Below are 23,867 nucleotides of genomic sequence, written 5' to 3' on the forward strand. Positions count from 1 at the left end.
TATCTCATTTAAGTGAAATCATACAGTATTTTTTGTGACTGGCTTATTTTACTTAGTATAACGTCCTTAAGGTTTACCTATTTTGTAGTATGTGTCAGAATCTCCTTCCTTTTTAAGGGCAAATACTATTCCATTGTATGTATATACCTAATTTTGCTTATCCCTTCATCCATCAATGGACACTTGGATTGCTTCTACATTTTAGCTGTTGTGGATAATGCTGCTATGAACACAGTGTACAAATATATCTTAAAGACTTTGTTTTCAATTATTTGAGGTATATACCCAGAAGTGCAGTTATTAGATCATATAGTAATGGTTTTTAATTTTTTAAGGAACCACCACCATACTGTTTTACACAGCATCTATACCATTTTACATTTCCACTAACAGTGCACAGGGTTCTGATTTCTCCACATCCTTCCCAACACTTGTTTTCTGTTTTGTTTTTGTTGTTGGTGGTGATGTGCTAGTAATCATCCTCATGGATATCAAGTGGTATCTTATTGCAGTTTTGATTTGCGTTGCCCTAATGATTAGTGATGTTGACCATCTTTTCATGTGCTTGTTGGCCATTTGTATATCTTCTTGGGAGGAATGTCTATTCAAGTACTTTGCCCATTTTTTAATAAGTAATACCCATACCTTCCATATGTACAGTGAACCACTGCTGCTTATATACTTGTTCATGGGAACATTAGTAGCTTTGTGGGCTCTCACTTTCTTTGCTTTCCCCTGTCTACCTTGTCCTTCAGCTCCCATAAATCTGGAATTTACACATAGGATCTATTTGTGTATTGATTTTGAGAAATAGGGCAGAATTTGAAAACCTATTTGATAGTGTTTCAGTATTTAAACCTGTATCCAAAAAATTTTCTTTACAGACTTACAACAGCTGTGCCAGACTCTGCTTAAACCAAGAAACAGTATGTCTAGCAAGCACTGCTATGAAGACTGAAAATTGTGTGGCCAAAGTAAGTAATATATACTTACTTATTCATCAATATATGTTATACAACATCATAACACTACCTTATCCATAGACATCTTTACTCAATATTGCTGTTAAAGACTATTACAGGATTTCATATTTAAAAAATACAGCACACATCATTTTATCCAAATTAGATTTCAATTTGGAGTCTCCATCTCTTCAGTTGCAGCAGAATTTTTTGATTATGTATTCTGGTCACACTTTAGTTTAAATCACATTTGTTGCTTGACACTAATTATGGATTATCACAAATAAGTAATATTTAAGAAAATATACAATATTTTTTTAAGTTTGTTCATAGCTTTTAAATGTAATTAAGTATAGAGTATACCATTGCAAGGAATGTGAAATATATTATAGAAAATACAGTTATTATATCACTATTATTATTTATTGAGGGGCTAATGATAGAAATATTCCTTTCAGTGATCTTGATATGAGTGGACAATATATTTAAATTAACTACCTCTTTCTCATGTGTAAATGTGTACCCTATCTATAGCCTAGATACAAAAATAATCTTATGTATCAGAAACCTTACAATCTAATAATTGTATCAACTGTTAGTCAGATTTTCTAAGTACTCTAATTACTCAGGAACTTTGACCTAAATATATATCATCCGTTTTGATTATTTCAGGAATAAGTAAAATTCAAGTATAGGCTCTAGTTTTAGATTTTTCCTTTGTATATCTGCAAAATTACTGCCTTTATAATCATTCAAGGATATGTCACTTTTAAAACATTCCCAACTTTAACTATTTTACTTTAATCTACTATATTATACACTCAGGCTCTTAGTTACTTACTGTTATTATTAGAAGTAGGCCTGGTATTATGTAGTCTCTATTCTTTGCTATAAAAATCAAAGGACAGCAATATTTCTTATTTTTTATTTTGTTTCTTAAAGCATGCAATGTTCTCTATATCTACTTTATCAATTGAAAATATATCATAGAAAATATAATCATTGAAATGATCTATATATGTTAGAATTTATTTAAAAATACAGTTAAAAAGATAGAGTTGATCATTTAATTGTTTCTTAGATTAGAATGTCAATAATTTGTTGAAAAATATGAATATTATAAATTACATATATTTTTTTCAGTCATTTAGTTACAACTAGCAAGTGCCGATTGACCCTATTTTATATCAAGCATTTGTACATTGACATGGGGGACTTTATTTGGGCCTTTAAAAATAATTTGTCGCCTTTTTGGCCACACTGTGCTCAGCTTCATCACAAGTGGGTGACTTCTGGCTAAACAAGGTAAAATTTTAACATGAGCACCGATCCAAGGACAGGGTGACAATTTTAATGAGTTTCATTGAGAGCTGGCCAAGTGAGCATCTGTTCCTTTTGTTTTCTCCATACTTTGTAAGCCAGAATCTCTAAGCTACATAGTTATGTTAGTGTGGGTCTGTATGATGTGTTTTTTTCCTCTCCCAACCTCTACTTCAGTGGTGAAGTATTAGAAATCTTCTGGCTTCTGGCATAATAGCATAATTTCTTCTATGCTCTTGGGTGAGGAAATAAGTTTGCTCATTGCTGCTCATCAGTCTGGTTCCTTTGCTCCCAGATGGTGACCCTCTCATCCCATTCTTGCTTATTTTAACATTATTCTGACACCTATATCCTTTCACTGTCTCCTTAAATACCCTAATTTAATAATGATTTTCTATTAGAACCCACCTAACTTTCTGGTTTCTTTTATTGGCCCACATCCTGTCTTCTGGTTCATTACTTCAGAGTTAAGCCAAATAAGCAGTTGAGCAATGGCAAATAAAAACATGTAGCTGAAAAATATTTTTTTGCAACAGCCTCCAGTGAGGTACCAATACCATAGGAATAGGGAAAGAGTTTTCCCTTTTTTATTTACATATGTTATATGTATCTCATGATTCTGTGCTGTTTCTGTTGGCCTCATGTATTGCTTGACCTTGAAAAGTAGTGATTTCCTATCATTTTTGTAGGTCTGAAAGCTTGTCCGTATTTCCTATCCTTCACCTTTAGCCTTTAACTGAAGAATTTTATCTGCTGCACTTGATATGGCTGCAGTGAGTTTTAACTTGGTACAAATGTCTGTTGATTAAGATTTTCTCCAAAGTGGCCTTGAATGTCCAATCATCTCCATGTGAGAGCAGCTGTAATACATTGATATCAACCATTTTTGTCTCTAGTTCAAAGCAGTTAATTCTGATAAGAGTGACTTTGGTTTGGATGGAGATAGTAATTAAAGTGTAAAACCTTATTATTGAATACTGTTTATATGCGTTTTAGAGAAGACATTAATATGAGTTATTCCCTTAAAAACAGCAATGTCGTTACATTCGGTTTCCTGTATGGTACACTGTATGTGACTCTTCATTGCCAGAGATACCTTACAGTAAATGTTTTACAATAGGTCTGTGAAAAGGAATACAAGAAAACAAAGTTGTAAAACATACTACCAGGCACCCTAGGTAAATAATAACCTCAATCTCTAACTTGAAGAATGCGGCCTAAGAGAAAATATTTAGAAATAAAAATGGAGGAGAGGTCATTTTACCAGTATAACTTAATCCAAGTAATATTTGGAGGCACTAAAATGTCTTTCATTTTCTTGCAACGCCTTTCTTCTTACTAATTATAGCTCCGTAGTTCATGAAATTTGTGTTTGGGACATGATGAGCTTTGTATTTATTGTAGCTTTAAATGGACAATTGTTATTGACTGCCAACTTAGTCTTTAAAATCAATAATTACATTGCACCTAATTGTCAGCCTTCATGATGTGTTTTAATTGGTAAAGAAAACTAACTGGAAAAATGAAGAGCATTAATCCTTTGTTATCTTTTAACTGACTTTATTTAAATATTCCTGAAATTTTTGGTTTCAGGCTTTTCCCTAATTTACCTTTATCCTTACACACAAACATACACACCCTGGCAGAGGAAGAGACAGAGAGAGACAGAGAAAGTCGAGTTGTTTGAACACATCTACCTCAATTTCTGCTCAAGTAGAAAGAAGTTCTGCCTCTATGTTTTGAAAATAAACCCCTTCAGTAGTCCTTTGTAGATGTTCTATATTGTAGTTGCTGTTGTTTGTTACTGTTTTTTACTTGAGACTAATAATCTGTTTGCAACTGACTGAGACAGAAAAATGTGATGTTCCTTTCCACTCACTCCAGATTTTGATAGAAGACTTGTTTTATTTATTTCCAAAATTATATCCGCAGGAAACAAGCTGTTTAAATTCAGATTATGCTGAAGCAAAATGGTCTTGGTATGAGAAGCAACGTGCTGTTTTACGAGCACAGAGTCCCTTTTCTCATAACTGATTGATAGTAAATATTTTCCTGAAGAATTATTGCCAACCATGAACAGTGCAACTGTTTCACTTTTTTTCCTTTCTACTTGCTGTACCAGCCATTGTCGGTAATTAAGATCTACAATTCACAATGCAGACGTTTGCACTTCCTCTGGGTCTGCGCTATTTATAAGGCATTTCAGCTGTTCAGAGTTTCTTTTGAGTTTTAAACTACATGTTAACAGGCTTCTTTAATACACTGTTCCACAAGTAGCATATCAGATGGTACGTTCTTTGCACAGGCTCCTCTATTGGGTCTAAATATTAGCTTTGTGAAGAATATATTTAGATTTAACCATGTAACTGAGGCTGATGTGGTTGGAAAAACTCTGGAGTGTAATGTGTTACACATTAAACTTATCACTAAGGCAGTAATAAAGTTCAGAAGTAATATGTTTTTCTTTAATCTTCAAATGTTCATATGAATTTAATGAGTGTTAAGGTTACAGCGAGGTTGTGAGAAATACTAGTAGAGTGACTTCTCCAAGTTCACTTTGAAGTAATAATAGAATCAAGGACCGTTGTTATAGAAGAGAGTTTGTGTGTTTGTCAGATTAAGGATATAAGAATACATAACCTTCTAGATGTGCATGATATTTAGACATAGTGCACCAAAATGGATCAGCAGATTGACTGCACATTTGTTGTGTAATCAGCTTTAGGAACTCTAAAAGTAGCATATGCCATTGGAGGGGAAAGTGTAAACAGGAGTCCTGGTCTATATTAAAATTGATAAAATTTGAAGTCATTTTCAACCATTTCAAGAAAGTTAATTTAAAAAAAAAAAAAAGCCCAGACCCTAGTGAGAATCTTCATGAATTATGCCTGAGAGTCAGAGTAACAGCTTGCACAGTCTCCTTGCTACCTTGCACTCATTGTTAAACATACAAGAGAAAGAAACAAGAAACTGAAAGCTGTCAACAAAACATATTTAAAACTTCGCCCTGAGTGAGGATCAGACTGGCTCTTTTTAAGCCTGAAGTCAGCTGCATTGATTCTTCACGTTGGCCGCCCGCATCTTCTGGCAAAGCAGATCTGTGGAGAAAGGCAAGACACGGTTTTCAGTGCTGATTTCCTTATGGCCCCTTGAATATACACAGAGTTTATAACAAAAGCTTTCCAAGGCAATTTTATTTGCCAAAACCCAAAACTTTCTATAGTTCTTTTGAACTACAACCCTAGTGTTTTTGTAAACTTGTTTTCTCCTCTATGAACTCTTTATGAACCTTTTTTTTTTTTTTTTTTTTTAAGATAGCAGCAGCAGTTCAACTGTTGGGAACCACTGATATATCTGACTGAGACACTTCAAGATGCTAAAACCTATTCGCATTTCTCTCTAGCCAGGAAGCTAATAAGATTGAGTTTGTCTTTGTGGATTGATCTAGATTAGCATGAGATGAGCCCAGTCAGGATCTTCCTCACTGAAAAAAGAAAGGTTGAGGAAGAGAGGGGTGAAGGAAGGAACTTCTTCATCAAGAACTGACTGCAGTATTGCCTGCTGATGCATGTCAGATCACCCGCACCAAGAGATCACATGGCTTCTCCAAAAGTCAAACGATCAATTCGCCTCGTTTTGGCTCTGTACTTAATGCACAAACAGTGCGATCTGCGGGGCTGTAATTGCATTGTTAGGGCCAAGGAACAAGCCTGTGCCTTTTCAGCAGACAGCTGGCAGGGAGAGAGGCATGTTGTTAGGAAAGAGAGAGGCAAGGCAAATAAAATTACTGCTAACGCTCAGAGATCGGCAGGAGTCCTACTTGCCTAATCTTACCGGTGGGAGCAAGCGGCTGTTGTAATCCAATTATAGCAGCATAAGCAATTTGTTAGACACTCCGCATAATGTAACAATTTCCCAATAAACTCTGACTTGTAATAACGTCGGCAAGAGTCCGCATAAATCTGCCCGAATGGTGGGGGCTGGAGCATTCGGCTGGGGGCTTGTAATTGGCGCCATCAGCACGTTTTGCGGAGTGCAGTATGGTGCAGTCTTTTAGTGCAGGAATTTTAAGGAGAAAAGCATGGCACACGTTTCTTAGAAAAAGAAAAGTGGCCATTAAAAGGGGAGCGGCAAGAAGGGCATACTCTTGCCTTCACATTACCTAGAAATGTTAGTATAGAAAGAAAACAGGAGGAAGCCATGTTTCCTTCTAATACTAAAGGGGGGAGAAGGAGGAAGAGTGTGTGGATTAAATTCCTTTATTTAAAAGACATAGGTTTCTATTATTTATACCCTCCTTTTCCAGCCCCCACCCCCCGCCAATGCTGTTCAGGCAGCATTTAGCTAACATTTGTACAAAATGTTTATAGTCAGGCAAGCCTAGAAATACAAAGTTTGATCTATTTTCTTCTAGCATTTTCTTTGTAACAGGAAAATATATTTCTTTGTGCCCAGGATACATCTTTTAAAGATATCTCATTGAGTATCAAACCTTTCTGCAGAGTTCTGCCTTCTGTTTAAGAAACCATCTCTTACTGAAAGGTTTTAAAACCCAGCTTGTTGTTTGTTTAGCTGACTTTACTATACTGCTCATTTTCCAATTCTGAAATATACTGTGAATATCTATGATACTAGAACTAGTAATCTTTCTTGTTGAATCTTTACGTTGTACAAAAATGGAGTTTTTCTTATTTAAAACTATACCTATATGACTATTACAGAAATAATTTTGATTCCTGTCATAAAATTTTTGTTTTAGAAAAATATTTGATGTTGTATGGAGAAAATAGAACCTCCATTATTTATTGATTGATTAGCATTTGTACTGACAGAATAGAATTTCTTGTTTATACGAGGTAAAGGAGGTGAAGAGTACTCATAGATTTGAGTTAATAAACATTTTCATGCTACTGAGTATGCATTAAATGTTCTCTACATTCTTATGTCAACCCAACTCTTCATTATTGTTAATTTATGTCCAAACCAAGCTTCTGAAAGAATAGGATTCTTCAAAATATCATATTGTTGTGAGTATCATTACAATAAATATTTACTTTCAGTGTAAACATTTCCTTCTACTGAAGCAAATGCTGCCTTGTTTGAGTGGAGCTACATCAATAAACTGCAGTACCTCTAATAAAGCCACTCAGTGTCTGGGTTTAACTAATGGCTGATTTTCATGGCTTTGACAGTGAGCTGTGTGCGTTATTTTCTCCTGATATTGTAAAAATAATGAGAGCAAATTAGAACAATCAGTTTACACAGATAGCTCCTGATTGGAGGCGATGGGCAATATGGCAGCAGGTAATCTATCTTCGGGCTCCTGTCACATTAACTTCAACAGTGTGAAAAGATCAGGTGGGGTAAGCAGGGATCCTGTCCAATCGGAACACTGAAATTAATGAGAAGAGCACTGCTCTGTGATCAACCTTTTAATTAGCAAGGCTGGAAACAGAGGGAGTGATGAAGGCAGCGCACCATGGCTGCACAATGCCAGGCACAACTCCTAAAAAGGAAAAGAAAAAAATATTGTGGGTTTTAATATCACATTTTTCTTGCAGTATTCAGGCATTGTGTTTCCACTCAAGAGCTGGTTTAGACTGTAAGAAATACTGCCTCCTTTCTAAAATAATGACACAAATATGGTTGATGTGTTAATTACCAGCACACTTTCTTTGGCATTGCAGTCTGAGTTTTAACTTTTGGATTTTTTAAAATCAGGTAGCCAGAGAAATTAAATTTTAAAAAGTCTTCTTTGTCAACTTCCCCCCATCCCACCCCTCCAATTTAGTTGTGAGCATGAGAGTTTTCTGGTTTGGAGTACTTCTGTCAGTGTGACTTGTTTAAAACAGCAAAATCCAGGAAGTAAGCTATGGTATATTTAAATTGTGTTTCTTTCCTAATTCTGTTTATTAGGAAATTTGCTGGGAGTTTTTTCCCCCTATGCCATTGACTTCTCAGTGTTAAGAGCTGTGTTATTTCAATTTATATAATTGAGAAGTGATTATCAATGAACGGTGTTCATAGGAGGAAGAGGGGGGAATCTATGCTGTAACTGCAACTAAAGGCTTGTTTCATCCACTGAAAGTTCAGTTATACTAAATTGTGACCTCATTGATCATCCCTGTAATATTGGAAAATGTGGTATAAGGCTATGGAAGGCATTAACAAGCCAAATTTTCTCTAGCAAATTAGTGCCTGTTTTCCAGGCCTTCTTTAGCAGGCTGTAACTTTGAGAAAGTATAAAAGGCCATCAGGATTTACAGTATTTTAGTCTTTATACCTTAAGTTTAGTGGCTTACTGTAAAAGTAAGTAATTTAATGTAGGCTATGAAAATGTGAATCCAGATATCTTTCAAAGATGTGTAAAATAAATAGTTTTCTTGATATTAACAGTTAATTGACTCGGGCATTTATTTTAAGTATTAATATATAGAAAAATCAGTTATCAGGTACCTACCTAAGTACAGAATTAGCAGGAAAGAGCCTGAAGTATAATACAAAATATTCAAGTTAGGTGTAAGGCGATCTTTTCTCATCATAGTTAATAGGACCTTTTTGTAATATGTGTAACTAATGGTGATTCTAGCCTTGCAGCCCTAAGATACTGTATTTACAAAATAAGTTCCTGATATTATGCAGAACTTAAAAGACAAAGACGCTTCCCCTCTAATATCAAACCCCCTACTTTGCTTCCTTCCAAACTCTTTAGATTAATTTTGGGGTTTTTTCCACTGATAGTAAGATTTTCCTGAAAACATTCATTTAGCCTTATATGTATCAGTATTTTAGAGTCAATGATTTCATACTAAATAGTCTCTAGGACTTACCCCCCTACATTCTTTAAGAGAATGGTGGTACTGTGTATATTACTATTTTAAAGGACACTTGTTAGAATTTTGCATTATACTTCGCTGCATTCCTTAATCTGGAAGAGAGATTTTTATCCTTACAGCTTTTATGGATTTTTGTGACTTTTCATTCTTCTCTCTCCTAGTTTGACAATTTCAAAAGCTTAGGCTCAGAAGCTCTCCATGAATAAATATGTTCTTAGTTATATGGTATAAATAGATCAGTTACAAAGCTTGTGAAACCCGAGCTCTCCTTTTGAACCTTTCAGTACCCATGAGCTCAGGATCCATACGTGTAAAATTTTATTCTTGTGTCATGACTTCAGCTTATAAGGCAAATGAGCTATGAATTTAAATTAGCATTCTACCAAGTTTCTACAAAAATAAAATTGTATTTTTCTCTTTTTCTTATGATTCTGGAATTCCATTTGATTTAGTGACCTTGCCAATATTTGTTCTTGCTGTTAAAAAGTTCTTTTCCAGTAAGATTTGCTTCTTATCTGTGTTAAAATAGACATCCTTTTTTTGAGAGCGTCTTTTTTTTTATACTAGTAATTACAGAAATGTTTAACTGAATGACCAAGAAATTCTTTTTTTAATTTCCTAACAGAGCTAGAGTAACCAAGTCACCTTAAATTCTGCTAATCCCAAACCTCATCTATAGGGTTCACTTTAGAGAAATTTTCATTAGTCTCGTCCTTGGAGCTAACGCAATACACCCTTATTTAAAGTTCTTATGTTTGGAACCAGTTGACTCCCTGAGGCTATTGTAATCCTTTCCAAATTCCCAATCCACCCCCATAGTTTGGGGATATGTTCCTGTGTAAGGAATTGAAAAATGTCATATTCCTTTTTGTTTGGGGATATATTCCTGTGTAAGGAATTGAAAAATGTCATATTCCTTTTTGTGTATCTTCCAGGTGGAAGATCTTTATCTTTTTTTTTTTTTCCAGTTTTGTACTACTCAAAGTTTGAGGATTAGAGAGAATATGTTAATATTTATTAAGCCCCTGTGTTTAGGCACTATAGTGCTGTGTTCTATATTTTGATCCTTATTTGAACCTGATTAGATAGATGATTTTACCCCTACTTTGCAGGTAAGGAACGTGAAGCTTAGAGAAGTTAAACCTTTTCCCAAGTTTTCACATCTCTAATTTGTAAAGTCAAATTTTGAACTCAAATCTATCTGACTTTAGAGTTCTTGCTTTACTGCACCCCACTGTCTTTCAATCAGTATTCGGAGGCCCTGTGTATCTTTCCTACTATTATATTTGATCTCACACTAAAAAGCACCTATAGCTTTTCTCCATTTGATTTCTGTAGCACTTTTGACATCTAGTAAATGTTATTTCTTTATCTCCCTCTTCCCCCACCCCTCTCTACTGCTTATAAAATATCTTGTTCTTACTGAACTGAGCCAAGTACTATATTCAAAAAACTTTATCTATTTTGAGTTACCTAGTCCATAATTCTACTATGTAACTTTAAATGCTTATTCAGTAATAATCACCTAACATCTAAACATATAGGTCCTTAGAGGATCTAAGATGGCCTCATGGCTCCATGTACCATTGTTCTACATATAAAAAGAAGGGAACAATATGAGTCCAGTACAGCTGGTTCAAGGTGGTGGTTCATACCTTAGTAATTGTTTTAGAAGTTGTTTTGGAGTATAGATTTTATTCTATTGTCTGTGTCAGGATTTACAGTATAAGCATATATTAGCAGTCTTTTTATACCAAAAATTAATTTTTCCTGGTTAAGAATGATAATTAATTTTATCAATTAAAAAAAAATGTCCCTTAAGGCTTCAAAGCCCAGGCTCTGATTATACTTCAGTAAATATTTTTATGTTTGTATGCATGCTTCTAGAGAGTTTGGTGATTGTGAAGACATGATGAGGGTATCACAGAGTTAATGGTTAGACCTTGAAATCCCTTATCTGTTTTAGACAGAGAAAGGAGACTTGGGACAAGAGTGAGTGATTAAGAAGAAATACATTCATCAAAAGCAAATGAAAACAGAAACAAGAATATTATTTTGTGTGTGTATGTATATATAAAAATCTCCCTAGATATTCTCTAATGGAAAGAATACGAGTTTTTGATAGTTACAGTTAACATAAATTTCTTGCTCAGACTTATAAAATATGTAAGAAGCACTGGCTCACATGGAGCACTAAGACCGTGACATACAGGAATGTTGAAATATTTCTAGAAGAATAAACATAAACTTAATTGTTTTATGCCTCAGACATCACTTCTTTATCTACTTTTTCTTAAAATATCTAATAGCATTAGACATTTAATTATAAAGTAGTTTTTGTTTTTGTTTTTGTTTTTTAAACCTGGGAGCGCAAGCCAAAAGGGAAATATAGAGAGAAAACCAAGTTTAAAAAGAGATGGTGCCTACAGTGTTAACTATGGAGTGTGTAGCGTGACTCTGTAATGGAATATCATGGCAGGGGGTATAATACTGTAAATAAGATGAATATGCCACTTGTGGATTAATGGGCAACCTAAAGAGTGGCTTTATTTACATCTATGCATGAGGTTCATTTTTAGTTTGTGTATTTTCTCTTATTCTCATAGTTGGAGTACTTAGAAACCTGACAGTTTAATTAAAGGACTTTTTATAAAAATCAGTTTCCTTGAATCTTGCTATGTGTATATACACATACATAATTTTTTGTAGGATTAATATAGTGTCATTTTAGACTTTAAAACTTATAGGTTGAAGGAGTTTTCTTTATATTTTTCTCTGTTATTTCATTTCCCCCTTACTCAAGTCCAAGAAATACAGCTATTTTTTATATTTTGTTATGAATGATAAGGAGTAGGTATAGATACCACATGTATTCAGATTACAGTAGATTCCATTTGCAGTGATACAGTTTTGTGGATATGAGATGCTTTTCAAAAGTTTGGGTACTGAGTACTGTAAATTTAAATACATGTAGCCTGGGACACTATAGGAGCCACTGTCTCAACATTATAACATGAGATCATACAATAAGGGTAAGTTTCAAGTGAGAGCTTTATGTAACTTTTTTTTTTTAGTCAGATGTTTAGGTTGCCATTGATTGTCAATTAATACTATTATTTAGTGCTTTTTGAAACTTCAAACTTTTGAGATTTAGGCTATTATTTACTCCCTGCTTCCCCTCCATTGAAAATGTGTGATAAAAGTTACTTATAAAAGGCAAATTTAATGCAAAAGTAAATTGCTTTCATTGTAGAGTTTGAATAGGGCTAATTTTAACTTGCGAAAGATCAGTCTTCAAATTATATGTCGAGTCTGATTGACTTATAAACAAAAAAACTACGAAATATATGTTTTAAAGTATTAAAATCCAGAGCTTGTGCCACCAAATTTAACAGCCTTTTTGCATTATTATTTATTGAATATTTACAGTGTGTCAGCCACTGGGCCAAGGGTTTTATATACACTCTCATTTAAATCCTTACAACAATTTCATTAATCATACAGCCCCATTTTACATAAAAATAAACTAAAACTCAAGAGAGGTCAAGCAACTTGCCCAGCATGTTGCAAAACTGGAATTTGAACCCAGACTTTCTGACCTCGGGGCCTATGCTTTCAACCACTGTGTGTTATAAATTTTAGTACATAGAATTAGGGTAGATGCAGCAAATGGGGCAGATTATCTAAAAGGTTCTCTATGGTGCCTATTAAATGTTAACAATTTATTGACAAGTAGCCGAAATTTGGAAAACATAGAAATATGCAAATTGTTATGTAAAATGATGATACAGTAAGATATTTTAGGTTTGTGTTCTTCTTTTGCACTTACAGTATTTTCCTTCTCAGCATTCCATATGAGATGATAAAATTTAAAAACACCTCAATTAGCAATCACAAAAAAGTAAAACTGTTAATCGAACCTTGTAATCTCCTCTTGCTGTCTGTTAGGCTATTCTTTTTAGGCTTTGATTGTGTATAATAAAATTGTTGCTTAATTAATGCCAGGGTTCTGAAGCCTTTGGATGCCACAAAAGAGAGTGAAGTGGAGAAACCATGAGGCAGCATCCAATAGCTTTTCTGTCGTGTTAATTTAGATCTGTCATTCTTGTTCTAGTTCATGATATACGGTTCCCAGAAGCTACTAGGTGAATTGAAAGAGAAGCAGTAGTGAATCCTGTCTTAGGAAGAACACAACTCATGATTGAGGCTCTCAGTAGATTAATGAATAACTGTTTTCAGACAATATTTTATTCCTAGTTTGAACTGCCCTTGGAATGAATGTGGCCATGTTAATGTGACCAGCAGACATGATGCAAAACCAAACTAAGTGGTGACTTGGCGTAATGTCTTTGTGGTATGTGCAGGAAAGATCCAGGACTGATATTTGTGGCGTTACTACTATCTTTGGCCAAGGAGTGCTTGTGTGTAGCCAGAGCATGAGAGAGGAAGTTGTACTGACTTGTATTAATCTCCACTTAGAATGTTAAAAGAAAGCAATGGAAAAATTTCCCTTGGAAACTGCTAAAGTTTCCTTTCATTATGAACACATTTTTTGAGCAATCCATATGCTAAAAAACAAAAGTTGATAGGAAATGTTTATTTCATGTTATAACTCAAAAAAATTCTTAGTTTTAGAATGCGGAATAATGAATAACAGTATTCTTCACTAAAATGAATTTACTTTTAAAGTGGCTCTTTACAGTCTCTTCTTTTTCATTCTCTCAGTCTCTCTTGATTCAATAAACTTATTAATTATAGTCGGTTTTATATTTGTGTTAATTTTAACAAGAGTGTCGAAAAGCAGTTTCTTTCAGGGTGGGGAAGATTTAAAATCCAACAATGAAAAATGAAGCCCCTTTTATTTCTGGCTGCATTCCCAGATGTTTGTATTATAATCATTGAACTTTTAGAGCCTGCTCAAATTCTGCCTCGAGTGTATAGGATTATAATGTCATATGTAAATTATACTTTCTGGCAATATCCAAACATGAAATAGACATTGCCAAGTGGAAGTATTGATATCATTTCCAATGGTTAAGGCTTCAGTGGAGAAGGGAGTTTACAAACATGGGAAAAGAATACAGGCTTCAATTTGAATAGGTCTCTATTGTCCAGGGGGTTATTTAATGCTAATAAATACTTGTTTTGGAATGGATGGAACTGGGTTAAGTGTTTACAGCCAAATCTTTCTCATCTCCACCAAAGTGCAAGGTTCTCCTAACACTGACCTACTTTGCTCTTATAAAGTACTATAGGTACAATGGTTATGCAGCCTTGAAGAGAAAAATAGGTGAAGTCCAGAAGAATTTTTTAGTAGGAAGTGCTTGGTAGCATGTTTCTTTGTTTGGACATAATGTTGCTACAAATCGTGAATAAATATTCCAAATTCTCTAATATTATAACAGTTATAACCATTTGTAAGCCCCCTTTCTAAGTAGATATTTCTCTCCTGGCTTTCTGTATTGTGAACTTTACAAAACTGGCATAGGCAGTCTATTAATTATTCATATCATAGGAACAATTAAAGCAAATTAAAAATAAAAATCACCATATTGCACTTAACCGTGGGCAGCACCAAACTGTGTCAGCTCTGTAAGAGCCTGTGGTGTTTCCTTAGTTAAAAGTGCTAGAGGGAGCTCTAACCTTGTTCAGAGTAGTGGCATGTGGGAGCAATTGTTTGTATGTGGCCACAGGTTCGCAAGTGAAGATACAGGCTAAGGCTGTACCATGGCAAAAATTTAAATCTTTTTTATTAGAACTTCCTGTTTCTTTTATATCGGAAAATAAGGGTTAAGACTCTGTCTGTAAACAGAGGACTTTATTCACCCTTCTCTCTCTATGAATATAATCATCTCCTCCTAATACAGTATTCAGGAGACCTTCAATCTGACTCAGTGAATTTACAAAGTAGACACACCTGTATAACCACCACCAAGTTTTTTTTAAAAAGGAGAAAGAATGAAAAGGAACATTACCAGAAACCTACTCCTGCCCTCTTTGTCACTCCCCTGCCAAGTGTGGTAACCATTATCCTTACTTCTAACATCATATATTAGTTTTGTCTATTTTTGAACCTCATATAAGTGGAATCATACAGTATGCATTCTTTATTATTTGACTTATTTCACTCAGCATGTTTTTGAGAGTTATATTGTTTTATATAGTTGTGGTTTCTTTATTCTCATTTATACCAAATTTATTCATTTTACTGTAGATGAATATTTGGGTTGCTTTCAGATTTTTGTTAACTGCAAAAAAAAGTGTATATATCTTTTGGTGAATCTATACAATTAATATATGTATTCTATTGAGTATATAACTAGGAGGGGAATTGGAATTTCCAAACTGGTGGTACCAGTTTACACTCTCACCAGCAGTGAATGAGCATTCATTCCATTGTTCCTTGTCCTCAGTAACCAACACTTGTCTGGCTTTTTCATTATAGCGTTCTGGTGGTGTGTAGCAGCAGTATCACATTGTGGGTTTTTTTTCACATTGTTGTCACTTGTTTTTGGTTTCAGTTTCCCTTAACAATTAAAATTGAGCATTTTTTATATGTTGATTGGCCATTTAGTTGTAAAGTGCCTGTTCAAGTCTTTTGCTCATTTTTCCACTGGGTTTTATTTATTTTTCTTAATGATTTGTAGTTTTGTATAAATTCTGGGTACAAGTCCTTTGATATGTGTGTTGCAGAAATTTTGTCCTACTCCGTGACTTGCCTTTGTACTTTTAAAATGACGTCTATTGATGAACAGAGGTTCATAATTTTAATATATTCCAGTTTATCAATATTTGACTTGTATAGTTGGTGTTTTGACATTCTACTTAAGAAATCTGTGCCTCACATGTCATGAAGATATTTTCTTATGTTTTCTTCTAAAATTTTTATTATTTTTATCTTTCACATTTAAATCTACAACCCATTTGATTTGTGCATATGTGTTAGGTAGAGGTGAGTTTTCTTTTTTTAATGTGATATTCAATTGACCCAGCACCATTTATTAAAATATGTATTTCCCACGTTGTTACATCCTTTGTCATAAATAACTTGACCATATGTGTATAGGTTTTTGTCAGAGCTTGACCTCTGATAGTAAACCCTCCAGTTTTTTTGTTATTCTTTAATATTACCTTGGTTATTCTTGGCCATTTACATTTCCATATAAATTTTAGAAACAACTTGTCAATATTTACTATTTGTGTGACCTTTGCATCACCTAGTATAGCACTTGTACACAGAAAGTCCTCAATATATTTGTTTAAATGAAATAACTCAGTATACACAAAAATTCCTAAATTATAGTTTCCTCTAAGCTTGGCTTTACTGGGCTGCTCTTACAATCTAATCACATGTAAAATCTTCTTTCTTCACAATTCTGTCCCCAATCACATCAGCTAATGGTGGCCAGACAAATTAGCATATTTTAAAATATTACAATTACTAATTCCCCCTCCTGGGGAATTTGCTATGGAGTTTCAGTTAAAACTTTAGTTTCAAAGTTTGATGGGCAGGTCTTGATACGACCTGAATAACTGAGATGATTTCTATGTACTAGCAAACAATAACAGCTTCCTTTATTGAGCATTTAAATGCCAGACTCCGTGCTTAGCATTTTATACATAATTTGTTATTTCTTTTAACAACCCTGGGAAATAGGTAGTATTATTCCCCTTTACAGGTGAAAAAATGTGAGTTTTATAGAGGGTAACTAGCTTACTCAAACCTACATAGTTTGTACATTGAAGACACAGTGCTTGAACCTAGGTTTGTCTTACGCTATGTAGTGTACTACCTTTAAAATAATAATTTATTTTATTTATTCCATAAGTAATGCCCAGCCTCCTTGCTGTTATCCCTAAGAATGTTTTCCAGAATGTCTTGATTCTGTCTTCTTCCCAACCTCACCCCACATTGTAACTGCTACTTTCTTACTAGTCTATGTCCATTCTGATATTAGCCCATTCTTCCTACTTCACTTACATATAAGATAGGCTTATCAGATTGCTCACTATCAGAAAAATACTATCACCATGGAAGATGGTACCACAAATTCTGTTTGTAACTTTCAGTGAAACAATTTTTCAAATGGAAATTGAGCCCCCAGTTCTTTCCCGTATTCATTTATCTATTACAGTACCTAATATGCCACCTAGACCTTGAAGACTCTTGTTGGCCTTTGGAATCTCAAAGAAAAGGGTCTCTAAGATATAACAAACTATGGGCTATAATGCTGAAAATTAAACTGGCAGAGAATAGCAGCTATCTGATCATGACCACTATAACCCTGATAAAGCATTAAGAGGATTCCAGTTGGTTTTTCATATCTATATGTAGACTCTACATGTAGCCCTACTACTTTGATTTGGGCCTAGATAAGATGGGTTGGTGTATTAAATGGATATAATTCTTTGCCTCTGTGTGAAGTAAAGGGATTTTTAATAAACAATGATTTATTGACAGTTTTCTAGAAAACCTTTCCTTAAATACTGGCAGCTATGAAGAGAGATGGATGGAGAAGTAAGAGTTAATATGAAAAAAATGAAGCAAATTGAAACACAGAAAACTTCAAGAAGACATTATTAGGTCTTCACATCCTAGTGTCAGCCCTAAGGAAGGTTAACAATTATAAAGTTTTTACATCTTAATTATGAATATTTTAGCATGTAGAAAAGTCAGAATAATAATGTTATCTGTGTACCTGTCAGAATGATAGCATTTCTTGGCATTAAAATTCAGTTGTTGCAGAAAAGCTTGACTTATTCTTGGAATTTTGGAATTTATTACTTATCCAAATAATATTATGAAAAATAAAAAAAAATTTCTCTTTTTATTTGAGATATATACTTAAACTGTAACATATTTTTTATTAAGAAACTATGAAGAATGAATCTCTATTTTTAAATTTATTTGCTCAGATCTATTTTAATTCACCACAGAACTGAATCATAGACTCAAAATATGAAAACCAGACTGAGCTTCAGATTATCGTTTCCACCAAATATTATAAAGATGAGATCCCATGGTAGTAGAGAACTGTCCAAGATCACATAGCTAATTAGTGATAGGATTGGGCCATCATGCTACCTCACTTTTGCTATGGGGCTGTTTATGTGTGTGTCGACTATAAGAAAACTTTTATAATTATTTGTTTCCAAAGCATCAAATTTCAGTACATATTCCTTAAACAGAAAATAGAAATAGAGTAACTTCAGAACATTCAACACATAGAAAAATTTCATGGAAAAAAGTTGCTGCCCCTGAGTTTCATATTTATAGTGCTTCCTGTGAGCTTAAGCCACACCCAGATGAAATTAAAAGATTGGATAGTAAACCAAGAAATGTCTTTATAGAAACCATTTCATGCTTTAAGAAAAGCCACGTTCTGCAAAGAAAGAATACAATTCCTATTTCTAAATCAAGTGCATAAACATTATGGAAGTGACTGCCTGATTTTCACTTTCTTATCCCACCTTCACTCCCAATAAATACACACACAAAATCCCTGTCGCGAGTTGGTCCCATTCTGAAAAAGAAAATTTCTTGCAACCCTCAAGATTCAGTCCTTCCTCAGAAACACCAAAAATCTGCAGTCTCTGGCCCATGGAACCCCATAAAAACAGTGCCCATGTGAGGGAAATGTAAATAATCTTCAAACAAAATCACAAGTTAATGGTTTTTCTGCCAGTTTTTGAGAGAAAGGAGGGTGGGTGCTGATGACAGCTAGAATTTTAGTCTGGTTTCTGCCCTAGCTCTATCTTTGTTGATTATTAAAACAAACTACAGAGTCTGTACTTTGTACCCTACAGGAAGCAAAATATACTCTGTACCCTACAGGATGTTAGCTCTATGGTAGAAACCAGTAAAGTGGATTTTCTAAAATCAGAGTAACTCATTGAGAGGCTTGTTACCATTCTAATAATTTCCTTACTGTTCTTCCCTCACTAAATTTGAGTTTTATAGGAATATGTTTTGGCAATTGCTCTGAAAGATTGAAAAAAAAAAAAAACAATGTTCAGTTGTTTTTTATTTCATATTGTAGAACATATTTCGAGGTCTTCCTTTTGCTCTTTTTTTGTCTTCTCGAATTGTTAAATGTCAGTTAGCCTTCCTTTTGGAAGTTCAGTTTTACTTTGATTATTAAATTTTGCATAGTAATATTTTACATTTTTATTACTACATAAAAATGTTGAAACTAATCTTAAAAAAAACAATGGATTAAAGCTTGCCAAGTTAAAGTATTTATGGACAAAGCATCAATATGGTGAAAGTATCATCCTTATTGGTGAGAAAAGAGTACTCAAATTATGTTTACACCACAAGGTAGTTTACCACTGCACTCCCAAAAAGCGATATCCACACCTTACATTAGTTAGGATTAAAAATTCATTTTGCCAAATATTTTGAGATGCTATTACATAAATATAAAGGGCTTATGTCATAATCTCTGTTCTTCACAGTTTAAACACTGGTTTAAAAGTAAAGTTTTCTGGACATAAAATTATTGTAAAAGCAAAGAAGATTGTATTTAATAAAGTATTAAGCTAATTATAATCAGAACTGTGTACATTATAGTTCTTTCTAGTTAAAAGCATGACAGCAAATGCCCTTACTGTGCACCAGATACTCTTCTAAATGCCTTTACATGTATTATCTTATTTTTATCACAACATTAACTCTTCCAGGTAAGTACTATAAGAATCACCATTTTACACATGAGGAAATTGAGGCACAGAGAGGTTAAATAACTTAGCCAAGATTACCTATCAAATAAATGGTAGACTTGGGATCGAATGAGTCTAAATTACAGTGTTATTTTTTATGATATTCTATTATATAAACATAAACTCCTTCAAGGACATTTGAACTGGCTGCAGTGTGGCTTATGGTCTTGGTGCTCATGTAAACTGCTTTTGGCTATAGAAAATATATTTACCTATCTATGCAAAGCAGTCCTGGTCTTCTACATTTAGTCTTAGTCATTAACTTGGAGCTTCATTTTCCTTTAAAAGAAGGTCCAGAATTTCATTTTAGAAAAAAGTATACACTTTATATAATAACTGCATTTTAAAATTTAGTCTGAACTCGATTAACTTATGTGAATCTGAGCAAGTTATTTTGATCACCTCTGCTAAAAAAAAACAAAACGAAACAAAACAGATACCACATCCAAACTAAGCTTTTTCCTGGATAAATTAAGAAAACAATTACCCAGCTATTCCAGAGAGAAATGTCTTTAGTCCCTTGATGCTCCAAGGGTTATTAAAGTTTTACCTGCAGATAACCAGGACTTCAGAAGTTACAAGTCATTTACTTCATTCACTGCAGCTATGTGAGGCCTGTGCTGCTGCCTCATAGGATTATTTCTTGCTGCATTTAACATGCATTAACGAGCGTTTGGAAAGAGTTGAATTTCTTCTAGAAAGCTGAGTTGGCTTCTTGAGATCCTATCCCCACCAAAAACCTTGTATTTTCCTAATCCAGGTTTTAGCTGTAGCTTCTCAAAAGCTTTCCTCAGGAGCAAGTTTTACCAAGTCATTGAGACCATTTTATTGGACACAAAAATGTAAGGATTAGAGCACAAAGAGGAGGCAGTTAGTTTTTCCTCTTTATTTAAAACTGACTCTGTTTTTTCCCATGTGTTTTATAATTGTGTTTTAAATGTGTCTCTTGTGTTTTCCTCTGGCAACCAATGCTTCCATCATTCCCTGTTATTTATGGTAGAACTTAACCTTCTGATGTTAAAAGAGAGAATCTAAGGGGGAAGTCGGGGAGAAGACAATTAAAACTTTCTCCATCACAGAAATTTTATTTTGGTAATATTAACATTATTTAACATGCAGATGAACAGCCTCTATCTGAAGAAGTTTACAGAAAGAGCAACCAGATTCCAGACAATTAAACTTTATTACTCTGCCTGAAACATTAAGTAGTGGTTTAGGAAAATAGTTTTTCATCTCTTCTCCCTCTTGATGTTTATTGTTTATTGTGTGAGAGAGGACCTGTTTGTCCAACAAGCATATTGCTTTTCTTGGAACAGGTGAGCTTAGTAATGCTAGGTCCATTTTGTATTTGGTTATGTTTATGCTTTTCCCTCTTCATCTCTCTCCACCTCACCCTTACTCCCCCCATCACTTCCCTTGCCCTTCATCTCTCTCCCCTTTGCTATCTCTCCATACCCCTGCTTACCTTTTCCAGCTCTTTGGGGTCTCTCTCCTACCTCTGCCCCCTAGTCTACACTTTATCCTTTACCCCATCTTCAGTTACTTTCATCATTCCTCTCTCTTCTGTTCTCTCCTCTTCTCCTTCCTCTCACTCTTCTCCCTGCTTCCCCATTTCCCCTTTCTCTTCCCCCTTCCTCAATTTCCTGTCCACAGTCACAATCACCTGTAATTCTGTATCCTCCAGGATCAGATCTTGACTTTTCTAAGGTGTTCAGCAAAGGAGAGAAATTTTGCCTGCTATGATTAATTTGATGTCATGGACAAAGAATCCTGATACAGAAACACCCTTCCCCCATGCATCAAATAATTAACTAATGATTTTTTTAAAGACCAGAAAGGTATATACCCACCCATACATGAATATTGTTTATTTGTTGATGATGGAATTATGGGCAATTTTTATGTTCTTTGTGCTTCTGTATTTTTATATTTTCTAAAGTGTGTCTATTATAAATGCCATTTTAAAAAAATCATTTGTTCTTTCTGTGCCTGATGCCAATAGATCCTTATTTAACAAAAGTAAAAACTAAACAAAATGAGAAATCAAATTTGGTTTTCTAGTTAATATGAATTTGGTTTGCCATTTTGGTATTTGGTTTTCCAAATTCTTTCAGCTTTGGAAATCATGGCCCCTTGGACTGCAGTGTGAACCATTCAGCTCTTGGTGCTCTCGTAGTGCATAATGGATGTTAAATACACTCTCACAGGTTAGGCTTAAACTTTTAAGTCCTTTCTGCCTTTCTCTATCATGACAAAAATTTAGTTCATATTTTGTTTTTTTGTAATATTTTTATACTATGAGGGTGGTCAGTATAACAGACTTGGCAATTTGTATGCAGATTTGTTTTCAGCCCTGTTACCAGTCTGGGAGGCGTCGAGTGGACTGGCATTGGTGAGCACCCATTCTACTATTGTTATACCTCGTTATACTTGTCTATTGTCCTTGGTCCTATTGGTTACCAAAAGCATAAACTTCATGTTGTACTAGCCCATGATACCAACTGTTCCACGGTTAAATGTTAAAATTCAAAGTTCAGATTCAAGTTTGACCAAAGGAGGAACTTCCAGATTATGTCCTTCTCAGTTGACTAGCATAGGTTTGCAAGGTAAATGTAAGACTAAATGTAGTGTTCTAGACAAAGTTTTGCATTCCCTAGCTATAGTGTACTTGTTTCAGAAGGGGTTAAATGGTGTAGTTAGTGAATGGTTTTCTAGCTCCAGGGGTTTTGAAAAGAGATCTAGGAATTCTGGAGTTAATTGAATTTTTCAGGCATGAATTTATGGTCATTGAAAATATTTGAGTGAGTAAAATCTTCATGCTTTGCTACTAGATATAGTTCATATAGAGTCTTAGAAGTCCAGAATTCTTTTTTTAAAAAGGATTTTAGTGCTATTTATGATATTTGGACATTTTATATGATAAAAATAGGACATTATAAAAGATTTTACACTCTATATTTGTTTCCTTGCTTTTGCCTTTCTCCCTTTTTTTTAATTCTTCTCTCACTTCCCCAAATCTCCATCACTGCTGCTTTTTCCCATTTTTCCCCATCTTGTGAGCAAAGTTTTAACAGTACGTAGAAAGTTAACTGCCTGGAGTCTTTTAAATATAAGTAACACGCAACCAGTAATAAGCTGTCGGTTGTTTTTTTGCTGCCTGCAAAGAAACATAAACACAGTGCTCATTTCTGGCAGGTTTTTACTGTCAGAGTTTCTCCTATTATATTTATCTTACAATTTGCCAGGGGGTGAAGTTATTAAGTTTTAGCAGCAGCCATCGATCAAGTTCACAAGTTAACACGATAAAGGCTCTGTGCCGCTCCGATCCGGGGAAATGATGATCCTCACTCGGTAATTAACTAAATGAGAAAGTTAAATCTTACTTGAGAGCTGGGAGAGATGAAAGAGAGGTGTTTGTCAGTTTCTCAGTGGAAATTAGAAGCAGTTTTCTGCAATTCCCTAAGCTGCTGCTCTGTCATATTTTACATAAGCACTGGGAAAACGTCTTGTAATTAGTGCTGTCATGGAGGATTTTTTTTTTTTTTTTTTTTTGCTGAAGGATGTTGGAATAATTCATTAGATTATCAAGAAAGGCTTGTGTCCTGAAATGATTAGCACAGTGAAATTTAAACCATTAACGATAACAAGTTTAGAGCTTGCTGCAGTGCAGAGGCACCCAGGGTATGTCTGTGCCTATTTCAATCATTTCTTATAATTAAACATTATGTCCTTTTTTTTCCCCATCACTACGACCCATCCAAAATTCCTTTTAAGGTGGCACTGTCTACATCAGTGGGTTTACCAGCCTTGGAGGTGTATGTAGTTAGTAGCTATAATAATGCAGCAGTAAATTAAACTGCTATGAGTTCTTGGTTTGGAACAAAAGAACCTATCGCCCTGGAAGCTGTAAAGTTGCATGAGGGAATGCACTACAGAAACAAGAGCCGCAGTTTTGAAACCTAAAATGTTAAATGATTATCCTATCCCTTTAACTCCCTTTAAAATCTGGAAATAATCAAAATGGCTT

General features: G+C 34.3%; 1 protein-coding gene across 9 annotated transcripts in view; it reads left to right on the forward strand.

Annotated features, from left to right (window-relative positions):
• BTRC (beta-transducin repeat containing E3 ubiquitin protein ligase) overlaps positions 1–23,867 on the forward strand; it is a 148,837-nt gene that overhangs the window by 92,930 nt on the left and 32,040 nt on the right. For all 9 annotated transcript variants that reach the window (XM_011378874.2, XM_023522513.1, XM_023522514.1 and 6 more), the window contains one exon: positions 885–974. In XM_011378874.2, the coding sequence (XP_011377176.1) occupies positions 885–974 (90 nt within the window). The remainder of the gene's footprint in view (positions 1–884; positions 975–23,867) is intronic.

This window comes from Pteropus vampyrus, unplaced genomic scaffold, assembly GCF_000151845.1.
Source record: "Pteropus vampyrus isolate Shadow unplaced genomic scaffold, Pvam_2.0 Scaffold348, whole genome shotgun sequence".
Lineage (NCBI taxonomy): Eukaryota > Metazoa > Chordata > Mammalia > Chiroptera > Pteropodidae > Pteropus > Pteropus vampyrus.